The sequence below is a fragment of the Sinohyriopsis cumingii genome, chromosome 6 (genome assembly GCF_028554795.1).
Source record: "Sinohyriopsis cumingii isolate HCF-2022 chromosome 6, ASM2855479v2, whole genome shotgun sequence".
Taxonomy (NCBI): Eukaryota; Metazoa; Mollusca; class Bivalvia; order Unionida; family Unionidae; genus Sinohyriopsis; species Sinohyriopsis cumingii.
The window spans coordinates 163,193,765-163,212,130 of NC_142966.1; the positions used below are offsets into that span (position 1 = coordinate 163,193,765).

An 18,366-nucleotide genomic window follows, 5' to 3' on the forward strand; every position below is an offset into this window, starting at 1 on the left:
AATTGTCATACTGAATGCATGATTGGTATAATTGGCACTGAGAACAAACCAGACAACCAGACACCATTAGATGACTTTTTGTGACAACCCCATGTTGATATAACCATCTCTTCAGGATCATCAATGGCACAAGTTTAAATATATTCATTATGGCAACAATATTTGAGATTAGATAGGCTTCATTTTCATTCAGGACCAACTACATATAATAATAATTACATACCAACTACATATAATAATAATTACATACCAACTACATATCATAATAATTATTCAGGTGAAACCCAGGGTAAAATGACTTTCCATTTAGGAAATGAAGCAATTTCTGACATGGTGGCAATGCTGGATACCTAACCAGCACCATTTTCCATTAGAACCAACAAGACATTCAACAGAATTCCAGTGAAAACGCAATGCTGACATGACTTTCAATCTAGAAAGAGTAGCACTATGATTTTCAAATGGGTCACTGCAGTGGCCATATTGTATTTCAAATTATCACAATTTTTATTTAAGGTCGCCTAAACACCATGTGACATATTGGATGTCAAATTGGAACAAAATTGTTTTCAAGAAACCATAAAACTATTTTAGTGAAATCCCCAGATTGATATGAACATCATCCACTCAGGTTGAGTAACAAAAACAACACTTTCAAGAATTCCAATGCAATGGCCATATTGGATGCAGAACCATTTTCATTTATGACCAACCACACATCATAAGATGTCTTTTAGTGAAAAACCCATGTTGATATGACCATATCTGAAGTTAGATCATCGCCATTTCCACTTAGGACAATCTAGACCTTGGCATGAGGGTATGTGTCATGTTCTTGGAAATCCCTCTAGAAGATGAGATCGAGTAATAAAAACAAATTTGTGCTAAAAGACAGAGACAACGGGCCATCCCAGTAGTTCTTCTGGTGTATGACAAGCAGATTGGATTTTCTTGTTTAGTTTTAATGGCACTCTAAACCAGGGGCACCCACAAAATTATTGGGGAAGCGGACAAATATGTATTGGTCAGCTATTAAGTTTTCTTTTGACATTTGTAGGCCAAAGCATGTTTAGAGGTTAAATCAATGGGGGGGGGAAGGCCCCACCCTGCCCAGATGTGAGGGCACCCATGCTTCGAACACATTAGTGTGTGTGTGTGTGTGTGTGTGTTTGTGTGTGTGTGTGTGTCTGTGTAAGATTTTGATTTTTAACGTAGGTTAAAATAATTTCAGTCATATCACTATGATGTCTGCAGTGTGACAGTTTATAGTGATGTCTAGCACTGGGACATCATGCCACTGACATGGAGCATCATGCCCCACCCAGTCACATTATCCTGACACCAGATCAATCAGTCCTAACACTAGCCTCCTAATGTGATGTGATGTGATTTGGATTTTTAATGTAACTTTTTTAAAAATTTGGTCATATCGCTACGATGTCTGCAATGTGGTAGTTTACAGTGATGTCTAGCACTGGTGCATCATGCCGCAGACATGTACCATGGTGTCCCACCCAGTCACATTATCCGGAAACCTGGCGGACCAGTCCTAACACTAACCTCTTAATGCTGAGTGCCAAGAGAGACAACTGTTAGTACCATTTTTGTAAGTCTTTGGTATGACTTGGCCGGGGATGAAACCCACAACCTCCCGCATCCGAGGCAGACACTCTAACCACTAGGCCACCAGAGTGGTTCCTCTTAATGCTGAGCACCTAGCGAGGCAACTGTTACTACTACTTTTATAAGTCTTTGGTATGATTTGGCCGGGATTCAAACCCATGACCCCCTGCATCTGAGGCAGATGCTCTAACCACCTAGCCACTGGAGCAGTCGAACACATTATCATGCTGAGGAAATGGGAGCTAAGTCTTTCCTAAGAACACACAGAGAAAACTGACCAAGGTGGGTATCAAATCCATGACCCTTAGATTAGAGTCTGTTGCTCTACCAACCAAGCTGCTGCAGCTTCCTACGACCAGTAGAGCTAAACATGAAAAAAAATCATTACAATGATTACTGCCATGGAACATTTAGAAACCAGGTTTTAAGATTTGAAAAATTATCAAAAGAAATAAATTAATAGGAATATTTAATGCACTTGTAGAGTATGAAAATCTCGTCAATGTTATTCATCTCCATGAGCAGCTGCAATTCATTGATTTATTTAACGGCACAACAAAACATGAAAAAAATATTTAGCATCTATGTACATTTGGTTGAAAGGTACTGTAGAAAACAAAAGACACATAAAGCCGCCTGACCTCACAGCAAAAACAGGAAACACATAAATCCATATTAAACTTAATGGCTACCATAGTGTATCCATGGGCAAGGCACTTACTCCAAACTATTTTTGTTGCTGTGCTACAAAACACCAAGAAAAACTTAACCTGTGTGACAGATGAAAAAGAAGAAATATGGAAGGACCTGTCTGAAAAATAGTGTGTCCAATCTTATGTGGTACCCAGGTAGCCATGTGGTCTAAGGCACTCGCCTTTACCGATTGCTCACATTTCACCCCTCTCTGCTGGATTTCTGTATCAGATATATTGATATGGGTATGTGAAATAGCTTGCGCGTTAGTTGCTTCCAGTGGGTAAGTGGTCCTTACCAGGGTCTTCCTGGGTTCTTCCTCCACCAAATATCCTGAACTCAACAGCAGATACAATGTCCAGCTCTAGCATTCTACAAAGCTGCTAAACGTCAAAAACAGAGTCCCCTTTTTCTAAAACATTTATGTTTGATTGTACAGCTTTCGTAAATATTTTTGCAGTTATTTGTCATGTAAAATAATTACAGTATAACCTGTCTTGAAATACCAAAAATATGGTCTATCAAGAGAGGTGGTTGCTCATAGCAGGTCATATCACTAAATAATCGATAATTCTATGCATTGAGAATATGTTCTCTCAAGACAGGTGGTCTTTCAAGAGAGATTTTACAGTACTTTTAACTTGTAAAGTGTGAAATGTGGATATCTTGCAATCAAAATGAAAACAAAATAAATTAAATCAGCAAACTTGTCATTTCCAAAGAAAACATCTTTTTGAAATCATTATATCTGGAATATAAATCCTACTCCATACAGTAATGGATTTCCAAAACTCTTCAATCACAGAACAATCATAAAACAGGTGTCTGATATTTTCATCTAGTTTATAAAAAAATTACATTTTTTTTTATAAATTGAAAGGCAGTTCAGTTGGTATCTTTGGTGCACTAGTAGAGATTTTATCCAGATTTGATATCACTTAATTGTCTTGACTGTTGCCTGATGGTTTTCATAAGGTTTATTTGTTCTATTCTTCACCAAATCTTATACGATCTAATTTGTAAAATAGTAAATATTTTCAGGATTTGTTTGTGTTTCTTTTGTTGATATAATTATTTGTCTTTTCCAGTGACAAGTTATTTTGGAGAAGATTGAGAAATATTCGATGAAATTATCTATGCAAACCTTCTGACGCAATATTTCAAACTTTAATAATGATCCTTGATTATCCAGATTTTTGACACGTAATCCGCTTGACTGCCATTTTGTATAAGAATGAAAGTCATTAATATCAACACCATTCAGAATATCATGATACAAGTGGTCAGCCACTGATGATGGCTCCTTATTCCACCTTGCTAAGACACGGATATCATCTTGACAAAAGTGTACAATAAAGCTTACAGTTTGCAATGCTGTTATAGTTAGTCAACACATCCTGGCCTACACACCAAGCAAACAAATAAATAATGAGACTTGGAATACATTATTTCATATCTAGCGTTCTTCATGTATTTAACATAGTAAGACAAAACCTGTCTAAAAATTTTTGTCTTGAACACTAGTTGCACTTATTATTATTTTAAGAAATGTACAAATAATTATAGAAAACCATTATTATTTTTTTCTAACATACATACAAAATTTCAATAATTTAATTAGGAATGACTTCTATCTTCCAAACACCAGAGGACAAAATTAATTATATAATTCTGCTGGAAGGCTAGGACATGAAAAATTAAAGGGTAAATACAAAATCGATAAAAAAAATTTTTTACAAAACATAAAGTGTACTTGAAGCCTTGCAATGGTAATGGCAAAATTTAAAACATCCAAACCTAACTTTTGATGGATTAAAATTTTGACAATGTGGGTTCCAACATGCCCAATACAACACGTGGAATGAAAATTCCACAAAGAAGCATCTGGATCTCAACTCTAAAAGCTAGTGTGTTCTGTTGCACATGTATGTCAAGGATATCTTGAGCAGACTGTACCTTGCCAGTGCCAACTTACAGTGGAAACAAAAATTACTAATCATACAATTTTTTGTGTTTTTCAACTTGATTAAGAAGCTTGCTGACAACATGCCACCAGTGAAAATTGTTTATATAAGAATTGTTTGCCATCTGCAGGATTTTCCTTCTTCAACCATACTTTTTAACTAATCCTTTTTAAGATTTTTTTCATTTCTTGATAGTTTTATCTAACAGGAACAGTTATGTATATTCATTTGTAAAAGTTTATCTTTGTAGAGACTGTAGCAATATTTTTAACTTTACCATTCTAACTGCATAACATTTACTTCGCACTATATGGCTAGGATTGAATCTAGATATCAACTCTGTACTTTATGCAGCCATACATACTTGCCCAATCCAGCCAAAATCCTTTAGTCCTTCATGATTGGCTTACACTGGTCCCAATGTATATATTTTATAACTGACTTTTAGTAGTATAACAGTATTATCAACATAATATAAATATGATCCTGGAAAAAATAACCTCAAGATCATTATTGTTGATTTGAGACTGAATCAAGCGTATCTCAGTCTGGCTTACACTCATTGCCACTGACTGACAGAAATATCTTAATGATTTTGCTTAGCATGGGCATCCATTAAGAACAGATGATTCATTATCATAGACAAAAAATGTAAAGATGACGAAATCTTCAACTTAAAAGACTACTGCATACATTTCCAAAGGATCATACTGGGGTTTAAAAAAATGCAGACTCAAATGTCCAAATTAAATTCTGGAGGGGAATTGTTATTTAAGCATGAGAAATTAAAATCCGATTGTGGAAGGCTTGAGACAGGGATGGCTAATAATTATATGTGCTGAATAAACAAGAAACAAGCAAGGATATTTGTGACCCCTGCTTTTTGGTTTGTTTTTTTAAATAAAATTATCCCAGTAAGGGCCTCTAAGTTTATTGATTCCTGGAATGAACACACACACACACACACACACACACTCTCTCCATCAACATTTAGTGCAAAAACATCAAATACACTCAAAATAAGTGCATGCAATGCTGATTATCAAAGGCTTTCGTACCTATAACACAGTGCCTTCTCACACTGATAGTCAACAATATCAACACTTCAGTGTTAAAGTACTTCACTGATAAATACTACTGCATCAGAAACAAGATCCAAAGTCAACAACCTGGTCAATAAAAACTCAACCTAAATTCAAAGCATGAAAAATGGGTGTTTATCAATTGTTTCCTCACTACATGGTCTAAAGCACTCCCCTTTACCTATCACTACCCTCTAACCTCTGTCTATATGGGTTTGAGTCTTGGATTCAACCTATACTAGTAATGTGAGTAAGCCTGCCAGTTGTTCCCATGGGTCAGTGGTTCTTAAAAGGGTTTCCTGGGTTCTTCTTTCACCAGCTGACAGGTCTGATGGCCTAATGATCAGAGCATCTGCCTCGGATGGGGAAGGTCACAGATTCAAACCTGGCCGAGTCATACCAATGACTTATAAAATTGGTATTAGCAGCTGAATCGCATGGTGCTCAACATTAAGAGGTTAGTGTTAGGACTGGTCTGCCTTGTGTCACAATAATGTGACTGGGTGGGACATGTCTGCAGCATGATGCCCCAGTGCTAGGCATCACTATAAACTACCAAAATGCAGACATTGTAGCAATATGACTGAATTTTTTTTAAAGCTACATCAAAAATCCAAATCACACACACACACACTCCAACACCAGCTTTAGTGGCTGCTATGTAAAGACTAAGGCATTAAGCCAGCAACACCTTAATATCATACTGCACTGTATTTGAATATTTTGTAGACCGACATGCAAATGAATACATAACTTCAAGGGATAAACAAAAAATAACTTTAGTCTAAAAATAGCATTTTTATTCATTGGCAATAAAAGCATAGTTTGTAAACTTTTCCAAGCCACGATTTTCAGGTATGCAACAGTTCAGTGTGTCTGCTACAAAATGTAGTTCTTTACCATTTACAGCTATCACAATCCTCTTTGCAAATTGATATGGTGTTTCTTTTCTTTTTTGAACTTTTATTTCATTCATATTAATTATATATATATATATATATATATATATATATATATATATATATATATATATATATATATATATATATATATATATATATATATATATATATATAAGACAATTATGATTTAAACAAGAAATATGGTTTAAATAAAGAAAGTAGAGCACTACAGATACAACATGATTAGCTTCTTGAACAATGTATGTGCAGCCATTCACTTACTGGTGAGCATATTGAAATGAATGGAAACTATAAACTAAGTTAAATGACAAACCAACAAAAGGTAATTAAAATATTTAAATAAATGTACAGTTGATCAAAGTCATTATATTCACTTAATTAGCATTTAAACTGACCATACAATTCTTTCTATCCTCCATTTCTATCTTTCCACGGGTCTGTTTGACTCTAAATTTTACAATCGTTCAAAGATACAGAGATATCATCATGTGACACAGGTGAAAACTGCTATGCTAATTTTTTCATGGATTTTCAGCCATATCCTCCTATGATGGTTCATAATGTTGTACAACTGATATGCTGACAGACCAACTAAATGTGTGTGGAGGAGGGTGAGAGAGTTGTTGTAGGATTTAACGCCATTTTTTTTAGCCCAACATAGGCTATACATGGCTGCCAATATCAATGGTGGAAGAAGAGCTCGGGAAAACTTCAGAAAGAACCACTGACCCACGAGAAGCTACTAGAAAGATTTCTCACATACCCACACTGGCCGAACCTGAGACTTGAACCCACGCAGACAGAGGTGAGATGGCAGTGATCTGTAACAGTGAGCACTTTAGACCACTCAGCCACTTGGGGCCCCCAGGTGAGAGAGAAAGATGTGATGGCGTGTGGGCTTGGGAAGACTTATCATAAAATTCATTTTTTATTGTACATCCCCTTTTTTGTTGGTTGATTAGTCTGCTGCCTTACAAACCAACAGAGTGAGAGGGCATGGGTGGCATTCGGACATTTTAATGTTACACAATCTCTTTTTAGAACCTTATTAACGGGTTTTATAAAATAGGACACCAAAAAACAAAATCAAATGAATGAAGCATTACACAGGTTACAGTATGTTTGTGCCTCCTAATCAAGAAATGTACAGGGTAGTCTCAACAGGTCATTGCAACTTTCTATCACTGGTATTGTGAACAATGTATTTAAATCCCATGGAACATGTACACCTAACCATTACAATGACTCAGTTTCTTTTATGCTGAATAGTGTAAGTTCAGTTTCAATGTTTTCATCAGGCCCAAACTTTTTTTCTCACTCTAGAGATTTCCCCATAGTCTGTCCCTTTTGCATATCTGAGAGATAAAATGGAAAGCAGAGGATTTCACTAAATTGCAAACAATGTTTAATTCATGTAGAAAATGGAGATTATATATTTTCTCATTATTTTCTTATGTTGCTAATTATTAATCAGTGGAAATTTGTCACTGGTTTACAAAGTATAGAAGCTATAACCTATTGCTGAAACATAGCCTACTTTTGAAACAATATTATATATATGCACATTAATGTGCCATAAGTGGATCCCAATTTGATATACAGTCAACTCCACTTACATGCACAGCCTCGGGACCGGACCCAAGCTATGCATATAAATGGATTATGCATTTAAGCAGAATTCATGCATATTTACAATGAAAAACAGGACCATACTTTCACTATGCACTTAAGCGATCTATGCCATTAAGCGATATGCATTTAAGTGGAGCCGACTGTATCAACAGTATTGGTACTATATGTCAAATTGCTTTGTACCACCACTGTAAAAGCCTTGTTATTTTTATGTGATTATGTGTGTGTGTGTGTGTGTGTGTGTGTGTGTGTGAGATTTGGAATTTTAATGTAGCTTTCACAATTATTCAGTTATATATATATATATATATATATATATATATATATATATATATATATATATATATATATATATATATACATACATACATATATATACACACACACCTACCTGACTTTAGTGTGCAATCCTAAGCTTGATCATTAAAAACAACTATGTATTATCCTTTCTGTTATACTCTGAATTTACTGGAGTCCATATTATGAGATTGTCACCAAGCAAGAATTTAAAAAACCCAACAAAGAGGTATTCACATGCAAAAATAGCATAATCCCTCCTACCCCTTTAGGCATGTCCATAAATTTAAGTACCGTCAACATTATTATATGCACAAATACATGTACAAACATTGTACGGAATAATATCCCAAAAGAAATCAAAGAATCTTCTAGCATGCCAGCTTTTCAGCATGGGTATAATAAATGGATGAAATCTAAACCTCAGTTAATACCACATGGCCTATCCATCTCCTCCAGCTATATTTCTGTATATACAAGTATAGGTCAGCATGTGTTATGCAAGAGTTTAACTTGGTCTAGTGAACATTGATAGTAACTTCATGTGTTGGTGTGTTTACAATTTACAGGTATAGTTAACTAATCTGGGTCTGTGATACTTATGCTGTTGTTGTAGGGTTCAATGCCATTTTTCAGCACAAGATAGGATATACATGGCGGCCAGTATAAATGGTGGAAGAACTCTGGAAAACCCTGGGAAGAACCACTGACCCACGAGAAGCTATTGGCAGGCTTTCTCATGTACCCATGTTAGCCGAGCCTGAGAATCAAACCCACACAGACAGAGGTGAGATGGCAGTGATCTGGAACAGTAAGTGCTTTAGACCACACAGCCACTCAGGGCACCTGATATTTATGTACAATACTATGTGAACATAAATGTGTAAGTGACTGATTGCATTCTGTATATATCTGTACATTTATCTTTGAGGGTTCAAGGTAGATTGGTTCTGTTACCCTCATTAAATAAAATCTTTATTATTGATTAATATTAACTTTTAGACTAAAATTAAATAAAAATTCAGTTTTGCTCCCTGACCATGGTGATGACAATCTGATTAAAACTAGCTTTTTTACATATGAGAGATTTGACAAGCAGCAAACACGTTCATGCTCTGTTGACCTTTGGAAATCCTGTTCTACTTGTTTTTAGTAACCTCTCAAATGAAGGTTGCTAATGTGAGTGTGTGAACATTCACTGGACTACTGCTACTTGATATGAAATAAACATTTCCTGTGTGTGAATACATCTGACTACTTCTGAGTTGACCAGGATGCCAAAAATCTGCATATTTTTTATTTTGTACTGTTGTGGTGGGCCTGAACTATTCTACAATGTGAATATCAATCGTTTAGTGTGTGTTATCAAACAGATGCCAAATGATTGTAGAGGATTAGATGAAGTTGCAAAAGCTAGATCTTTGTAGGTAATACAATTAAGGTTCATGTTAATTAGTGTATGCACCTAGTCATCATTTTGATCCAAGACTAATTACACGTACAAATTTAGACATCTCTCTTAACAATAAGAATCACATAAGACCATCACACTTTAAACCATTTGGAATACTTGCATTTTATCGTATGCCATATTAAAACTAATAGTGCCAAGGTTCTGAGACTTGTTTGTTTGCCAGAGAAATAAGAATTCCCATGCTTATCACCATAAATCATCATAAGATGAACTGCTTTTCAATGTCATTTTGTTATATATATTTAATTTACATTGTGCTTAAAGTTTGTCCATGTCATGATTTATAAAAAGAATGCTTACACAGCATTTCAGTTCAAAGCATTCTATGCCCAGTCTTGCATACAAAAGGACTTAAATTCTCCATCAGAATAGTTCCATAATTAGAGTTTGCAGTTGTGTGCTGTTGACCTCAGATATAATTTTAGAGGTATTATTTAATTAAATAATTCACCTGAAATTTACTAAAGTGCTCACTGACAAAGACATTCTGGGACTGTTTTTACTGGGTGGTGCAAAACCTGACTGGTCTATATATATGTATGTATTTATGTATCTATATTAGGGATGGAATAGAAGGCAAATTTTTCTATGGGCTCCAGGCACACCAAGAAGGGAACTATCTTGTCAGGCTGGATATTTCCAAGTAGTGAAACACCTGGCCAGCTCTGTGTGGCCAGGCCAGGTACTCATACATCCCTACATTTGTTAAGACCTAGCATCATAAAAATGTGTAAATATAACATCATTTTTTTAGCAATTATAAATATGTGCTTTTCTGATTGTAACGTTACTTTCCTCTGGGCTAGGTCTGGGCTCTAAACAGTTTCAGGATGAAGGGTAATGGACTCTACACTCACGGAACTCAGATGAGTTCACAGCCTATTTTTGAGTTTCCCTGACATAAACTCGTAAGTCCCTCACTTTGATATGGACATAATGGAAAATAAAAAAGTACATGGTCATTATTTTATTACGTAAATGAATTATATTCTCAGCTTCATAACATCACATTAGAGAAAAACTTTTTTTTCTGTAAATGTACAAAAATTTGATGTACTGCATTCTAACATCTTAGAAACTAGCTTTTCAAATCAGTTTCTTTACTTATTACTGTTTTTTGATCTAACAAATGTATGTACATGGCATTCTGGCTATTGAAGTCTTCAAGTACACTCCTCCATCACTCTGATCAGCTCAAACAAACAAAATGTTTCCAGTTGCACTGGTTTTAAAATTAGGGCAGGCGGGGGGGGGGGGGGGCAGGGGATGTTGTTGTTGTTAAAAACATTATATACATTTAATGTGACTTTGTATTTTTTATTTTTATACCATAGGGAGGGGACTGCTATGACAGGATGAAAAACAATGGCAGTCTGAAAACCGGAAACACACATATCTTTCTGTTTGGCCTTAATTTATTCACTGTTTATTTGCACAGAACTGTGCTGCATTGCAGTAATAATTTTTCACACTAATCCTGAGTTGTGTCTCAATAGCTATGACAACTCTCGGCAACAATTAAATGATTCAGGCTAAATTTGTGATGGCTAATGGCTGATATCTGCTTTAAATCTGTGATGTGATGCAATTTGGATTTTAATGTAGCTTTAACAATTTTCAGTCATATTGCTACAATGTCTGCATTGTGGCTGTTTATAGTAATGTCTAGCACTGAGGCATCATGCTGCAGACATGTAGCATCATGTCCCACCCAGTCACATTATCCGGACACCAGGCCGACCAGTCCTAACACTAACCTCTTAATGCCGAATGCCAAGCGAGGCAGCTGTTAGTACATTTTTATAATTTTTTTGGTATGACTCGTCAGGGATCAAACCCACAACCTCCCACATCCACGGCGGACGCTCTAGCCACTAAGCCACTGGCTTTAAATCTACCATATGATTCTACATTTTCAAACCAGGAGAACTGATTCTCACAACTAGGTCTCTTAAGTTCTCATTTCGCAGCGTCATTGGCCATAGTATTGATGAAGACAGCATTAAACATACATTCCAGGTTCAAGTTCTTTCTGTCGTCTTCACCTGCACTCTCACTTTTGTCTATTTTTTGCCTTTAATTAACATTAGTGTCACTTTCATTGGATGTCCATTTTCCAAAATATGCAAACAGATTTTGTTGTCTCATTTTATGAGCCAAAGTACTTCTCTGCAATCTTTTAAAAAGTGTTTACTAATATTGTAGTGCCACAATCAAAAACAAGTAGCAGTTTATTATTATTATTATTAGTAGTAGTAGTAGTAGTATAGCATAATAATGATTTGAGAGTTTTGTTAAACTCAGGCTCTGAGAAAGCCTTGATTACTTTTATTATAAGCACTGTCACCATTATTTAAACACTGTTAAAACGATAATGGGCATTGTTTATTTGCTGAACAATCACATATACTATATACACACTCAGCAGAACATCTATTCCCTTCAAGTAATCAAATAAGAGAAGGATTAACTGGTAATTAGTCACAATAGCTATGCTGACCCAAAAATATAAAAAGGGAACTTTGCTGGGAAAAAAGAGGAGCATCAGAGATGCATTTAATGGAGAATGGTGCATTGTTTGAGAAATTCACATGTAAATGACCTGAACGCTTATAAGCTCCAAGCTGCAGATGAGCATGATGTGAGATCTGCCATGCCAACAGAAAAAGGTTTAATGTATCCCTTTGTGATTAAGAAAACCCAACACCTGACAAAGTAATTCATGAAACTGGACATTTCCCATCTGTCAAAAAGCCAGAATACAATGGGGTATTATTAGTTGTATCTATATGATGTCACAACTGTGCAGTGAAGCATTCCATGGCAACCCATGGAATACAGAACTTATAAAACTCAACATTCAATAGGCATGAGGTCTAAAAAAAATCACTTAATATTTGCCATTTTGGTCCTAAATCTGCAGTGGAGTTCAAGTTTGTTTTGTTTTAAAAAAATGTGAATGAAGCACAGTGAAGAAACGCAGGAAAAGGTGAATGGAATATTATCATTTGTTTTGTCTTACTGTGCTTGGCAATTTAATGCAGAGTCAGAATTATATGCGTAATTAAACAAACTAATATAGAAGAGGAATTTTATTATTTTCTCAGACTATTTCCGAATGTACACAAGAAAGACACTGGGAAAGCCATTGAGAATCTTTATCTGGTTATAGCTACAGCATAACAAACAATCACATCTATCACTGTGATATTATAATACTAAATATTCACAATGAATGTGAACTGGCAATCTGATGATATTTACAATGGTGACAAAACAAAATCTGCATAATGCCAAGAATTACTGCAAAAGAAATAAAGAACTTATTCTTCGGGTTGGGGTTCCAACTTCTTTCAACAAAGGAGTCCTGCACTCCAGCATTCAAAATCACAAGAACACTTTAACTGAAAAACAGCAGGTGAATGCAGTGGGGTTTTTTTCCCTACATGGAAAATAATATTGCATTTTTTCAGCCCTTTAGTACATAATTGGTGTTTGTACTGTATCAATGACCAGTGTCATAGAGAACCATGTCTTTGCATTTTAATTTCAACTTTTACAAGACTTACCATTTTCTCCTCATGGGCTAAGAATACGTGACATTCAAAGTCACTGTACAAAGTCTGTCTTCTCAGGTAGCCAAAACAGCAAGGGTCATGTTGCATTTTGGCAAATCTTGACAAACTTTGCAGTCGGTGATCAAATATAGTTTCTGATGATACAGCATCACATTTCTGAGCCACTACAGAATGTGGCATGACTTCTAAATATGTCTCCCGTATGCTCTCTCTTTTGCGCTTTACTTCTGCCATTAGCCAGTGCATACAATGCTGGGGTGGGCATCTCCTGTCCAATGTAGTTGAACCCAGATACATGACCATAAATTTCAACTTCGTCTCTTTATCTTTCAAATTACTCTGTGTGACTTGTGCTTGCCCAGATTCAGCATCTGCCTGGAAAGTTGCAAGGTTTTCTTGACTGCCTTCCATCTTCAGTACCCAAAATTTATCTAAAAAAGCAATATAAATGTCTTATATTGAATCATATGCATCTGGTGGGAATGAACCTATTATAAAGCAAAACCTGCAGCTGTTGCACAATTACAATTTTCCACCAATTTTTTAAAAATGAAGATGTAGGTGAAAATGGGTGTAACAAAAGCACCTTACATTTAAATGTTGCTGAACCATAATTTAAAAATAATTTCTTCTTTTCCAACACAATTAATTTACATTCCAAACCAGTTATCATACCAAAATGACTCTACTTTTGAAGTGACAAATAACTGCCTGATACCTGTAAAGTCTGTTAATATGGTATATCATATTGTTATTTTAGTCTACTATTTCATTCAGCCATCTCACTCGCAAAAATGATTTTTTTTTTTTTTTGCTTTTTTAAAAATCAAACAGTTGAGCAGTCTCTGGCGTTTTCTAAAACCAGGACCAAATGATAACGCTTTCTCTTGCAACTAAGACAAAAGAAGTTCACAAAAGAAACATACACCTTTGATACTTTCACTGACTTGCATGTAATCTAGTTAGTACTGCACAGCACTATTCTGCATACATTTTAATAACTGATAGGTGTATATAGCCATCTTGTTTTCTAATTTGTGCATTTAAAAGAATAGTATTCAAATAGGACCTTATAATGACAGAAGAAAAGAATTCAGCTTCATTTCACTTTAGGTGCTATTAAAGGTGAAACCTCAAGCTTTCGCTGTAAACTTTGCCACCATTTTCATGATTCTTGTTGTACGTCTGTATGTCGCTATGGGTATAGTGACTGAAAAAGGTACACTAAGTATCAAAGCTTTCCTTTTAATGACCATTGAATTTAAATCAAATTCTCCGTCTTAAATGCATTACATATAATTAGTACAGTCAACTTTCTTTACAAGCAGTTTGACATCAATTACGACATATACCATAAACTGTGACATTCCCGTAAGTCAGTCTCAGTTGCAAAATTGATCACGATGTCTGACGACAAGAAGCAACGTTGGGTACCACTGGAGTCGAACCCTGAGGTAACGCATCTTGCATGAGTTTTTTAATGTGATGCTTTTGACATACGTTGCACACTGTAATATTTGATTAATGTTTTGTTTTATTTTTTATATTTTGCAGGTGTTGAACAAGGTTGGTACACTAAGCTGGGTCTTGAGAGCAAATCGACGGGATTCACTGATGCTGCATCATGCATGAATTTGCATAATCAGCATGATGTCACCCGACTCTTGTAACAAAATTTAAATTAACATTTACTTGAAACTTTAAAAGTATCTTTAATTGAATCATAGCATTAGTTCAAGAACATGTTCATTTTTAGTTTATGGGAAAAGTCGCAAAAGGAAATTAACATGCAGCGCATTGTAATTATGCAGAAGAAACAAAATGAATAATGAACCTTTTTATTTCTTCAAAGGATTTACTTTTTCAGTATTAGGATATTTTACAGACACCATTTCATGCTCTGGTACTGTAATCAATAGTACTTCTTTCAGCAAGACTAAAAATAAATTTACTACAATTCACACTTTCACTTTCAAGATTAGCGGACAGAGAAAGTCCATCCTTATAATTATTATCTTACGTGCACAAAACAATTTCTTTATCAGAAACTGGTTTTCCATATTGAGCTTGGGTGTAGCATGTGCTATAGAGAGCTTTACTTTTTTTGTATTTTAATTTTTCATTGCATTCTGATTTAATTTTAAAATGGCCTTTCCTAGAGGAGTATCAGCAGCTATAACTTCCGGGATTTTTACTACATGCTGGTGCTGCACAGGCTTTATGAGGTCCAGAATTGTAATGTGCCTTAACTGATGAATTTGTCAGTTCCATTGACAAATATACTGGTTGAATTTCGCAATAACTCCAAAACATCTTTCCTTTAGAGTCAATGGATTCAAGCCATGGATCAACCCAGAAATTTCATTGTCTCTAAGTTCTGTCATACATGACATTTTTTTTCTGCCACAGAGTCTGGCTTATGTCTCATTATTTAAATAGTTACCTCAGTCACATGGTAGCCTTGATTTTGTTCCTCCACTTTCACATGAATTTTCCTTCTCTAAATCCTCTTTATAAACCTTCCTTGTGAAAATAATACAAGAAACTAATTTTATCCAAATATAAAAGATCTGAAACTACTGCTTCTACAATGGTCATAACATATTTGTCACTTAAATGTAAAGTCAGGCCTTTACTTAGTTGGCATTAAACACTACATGTTAATCAATTAAAAATATTAAAAACTTATTACTGTCTTTAATGAGTTTATAAAGGTAAACACACCTGTGTCACTAAAGTACCTTTTGTAAATTTTATTACATTGACTGGATTGAAATCCAAGTCTGATCTATTTATGTGTATCTGGGTAAAATGAACACTGCTAAATAATCATACCAGATTGGGTTTGTTTGAGGTGATCTGATTGGCTGTTAATTTGATTGCTTAACCCAAATGCACTTGAGCAGTAATAGAATTTGTATGTGTGTAACAGTTACCAATAAACACATTCTCTGGTATCACAAAATGTGACCGAATTAATGAAGAGTAGTAGTAGATTCATGCGTACAGGGAATGAATGACCAAAAAAAATAGATGCAGTGATTCAAGTGCAAACATATCTCTTTCCCAGTCTGTTTTAATATGGGGGAATAAACATCCCTGACTAGAAGACTGGAAAATTTCACTTGTCCAACTAAATTTGATCAGCTGTCTCTATGATGGATTTGTTTCTTCTTTTTTCTTCAAAATATACATAATTTTACCTTCATTAAAAATCGGACCGCTCCGGTGGCCTAGTGGTTGGAGCGTCCACGTTGGATGTGGGAGGTCATGGGTTCAGTCCCAGACGAGTCATACCAAAGGCTTAAAAAATGGTACTAACAGCTGCCTCACTTGGTGCTCAGCATTAGAGGTTAGTGCTAGGACTGGTCGGCCTGGTGTCAGGATAATGTGACTGGGTGGGACATCATGCTACATGTCTGTGTCATGATGCCCCATTACTAGACATAACTATAAATTGCCACACTGCAGACATCCTAGTGATATGACTGAATTTTTTTTAAAGCTACGTTAAAAATCCAAATCACACACTCATTTTTTAAATCGTGATTTATCAGTTGTAATCAGTTTGCAATGAAATATTCTTTTGATATTTACAACCTTACTTGTTGTATGTAATGGAGCTCTGAGTGGCAGTATGGTCTAAAGCGCTCACTGCCATCTCACCTCTGTCTTTGTGGTTTCTAGTCTTGGGTTCAGCCTGTGTGGGTACATTATAATGCCTGCCAGTAACTTCCTATGGGTCAGTTGTTGTTATTGTTGGGTTTAACGCCATTTTTCAGCACACGAAAGGCTCATAGCTGCCAACCCTCACGAATTTGGTGTGAATTTCATGACTTTTTTCAGCGATTCACGGATTCACGCCGCAAGCCAAAATTTCACGAATTCTCCAATCCTCAATTATTTTAAATCTTTAATAAAATAACCAATTTCCCATTAAGTACTAGTCGTGATATTCGCAGTTGCGAAACAGTCCGGTACTGCTGGTCGTGATATTAGTAGATCTACAGCCGATTAGTACAGTTGGCCCAGTAGCAAGCATTTTAGACTATTTGAATTTATATTTATAAGAGTAGTTTTACAAATGCTTTTGAGAGAAACTGGGGCCTAACCAGAATTTTGCTCTGCGCATGCGTCACCAACACTGATTTGAGTTAAGGTTCAGCATCACATGTACGATTTTGAAAATGTCTTCACTAAGAAAAAAGAAATGTATTACTAAAAAAAGTGAAGTTTAATTTGGAATAGGTCAAAAATTGGCCGTGCATTCTGCCATTAAACATTGATATTCATCATGCTTTTTGCACTCAATGTGCCATCGCAGAGACAATGTGAGGAAGCACATCGGTTGCCAAAAACGCGTAGAAGTTGGGAAAATTAAGAATTCGCAGATTTCAGCTCCGGAATATTTTAAACAATTGGCAGAAGAAATGCAGGCTACCAACACTAAAGCATTATTTGTGAGTTTTCTTGTCGAACACAATCTACCTTTATCAGCTGGAGACCATGCTAAACATTTGTTCTGACAAATGTTGCCTGACTCGAAAATCGATTCCAAATTTTCATGTGGAAGAACCAAAAATGCTGCAGATCCTGTGCATTCCTCACAGCAACAGTGCAAGCGAAAGTGTATTTGCTCTAGTGAGGAAAAATAAGACTTTAGGGCCTCCTTAGCTGCAGAAAATTTGTAAGTAATTTTAGTCACCAAGATCAACCAGCCAGCAAGAAGTCTGAACTGTTTAGAAAACAAATATACAATCAAGCAGTTGAGGAAGTTCAAGTCTGCTACAGTATCATGTCTTGATAAATAAATATTTCTGCATATATGTAGTGTTTTAGTTTTATATTGCGAACTTGATATAGTGTAGTATTGACGGTCAGAGTGGATGGAGTTATTGTCATGGTATTTTTCACGAATTCTTGTCCAAATTCACGAGTTTTTATCCCTATTTTGACTAATTGTGAGCCTGGAAGGTTGGCAGCTATGTAGGCTGTGCATGGCGGCCAGTATTAATGGTGGAGGAAAAACCCCAGGAAGAACCACCGACCCACGAGAAGCTACTGGCAAGCTTTCTCACATACCCACATTAGCCGAATCCT

The 18,366-nt window shown here is 35.6% G+C and overlaps 2 protein-coding genes across 3 annotated transcripts in view; one reads left to right on the forward strand and one right to left on the reverse strand.

Annotated features, from left to right (window-relative positions):
* Positions 1 to 14,449, reverse strand: part of LOC149798441 (TBC1 domain family member 1-like) — a 138,824-nt gene extending 124,375 nt beyond the window's left edge. For both annotated transcript variants that reach the window (XM_089963631.1, XM_089963630.1), the window contains exons 1-2: positions 14,336 to 14,449; positions 13,258 to 13,697 (exon numbers count right to left, since the gene is read on the reverse strand). In XM_089963631.1, the coding sequence (XP_089819757.1) occupies positions 13,258 to 13,677 (420 nt within the window). In that variant the 5' untranslated portion in view covers positions 13,678 to 13,697; positions 14,336 to 14,449. The remainder of the gene's footprint in view (positions 1 to 13,257; positions 13,698 to 14,335) is intronic.
* A 187-nt stretch (positions 14,450 to 14,636) lies between these two features.
* The window catches only part of LOC149798442 (ubiquitin carboxyl-terminal hydrolase isozyme L3-like), a 100,396-nt gene continuing 96,666 nt past the window's right edge, over positions 14,637 to 18,366 (forward strand). Inside the window, exons 1-2 of the mRNA XM_089963633.1 lie at positions 14,637 to 14,720; positions 14,821 to 14,832. Of these exons, the coding sequence (XP_089819759.1) occupies positions 14,670 to 14,720; positions 14,821 to 14,832 (63 nt within the window). The 5' untranslated portion in view covers positions 14,637 to 14,669. The remainder of the gene's footprint in view (positions 14,721 to 14,820; positions 14,833 to 18,366) is intronic.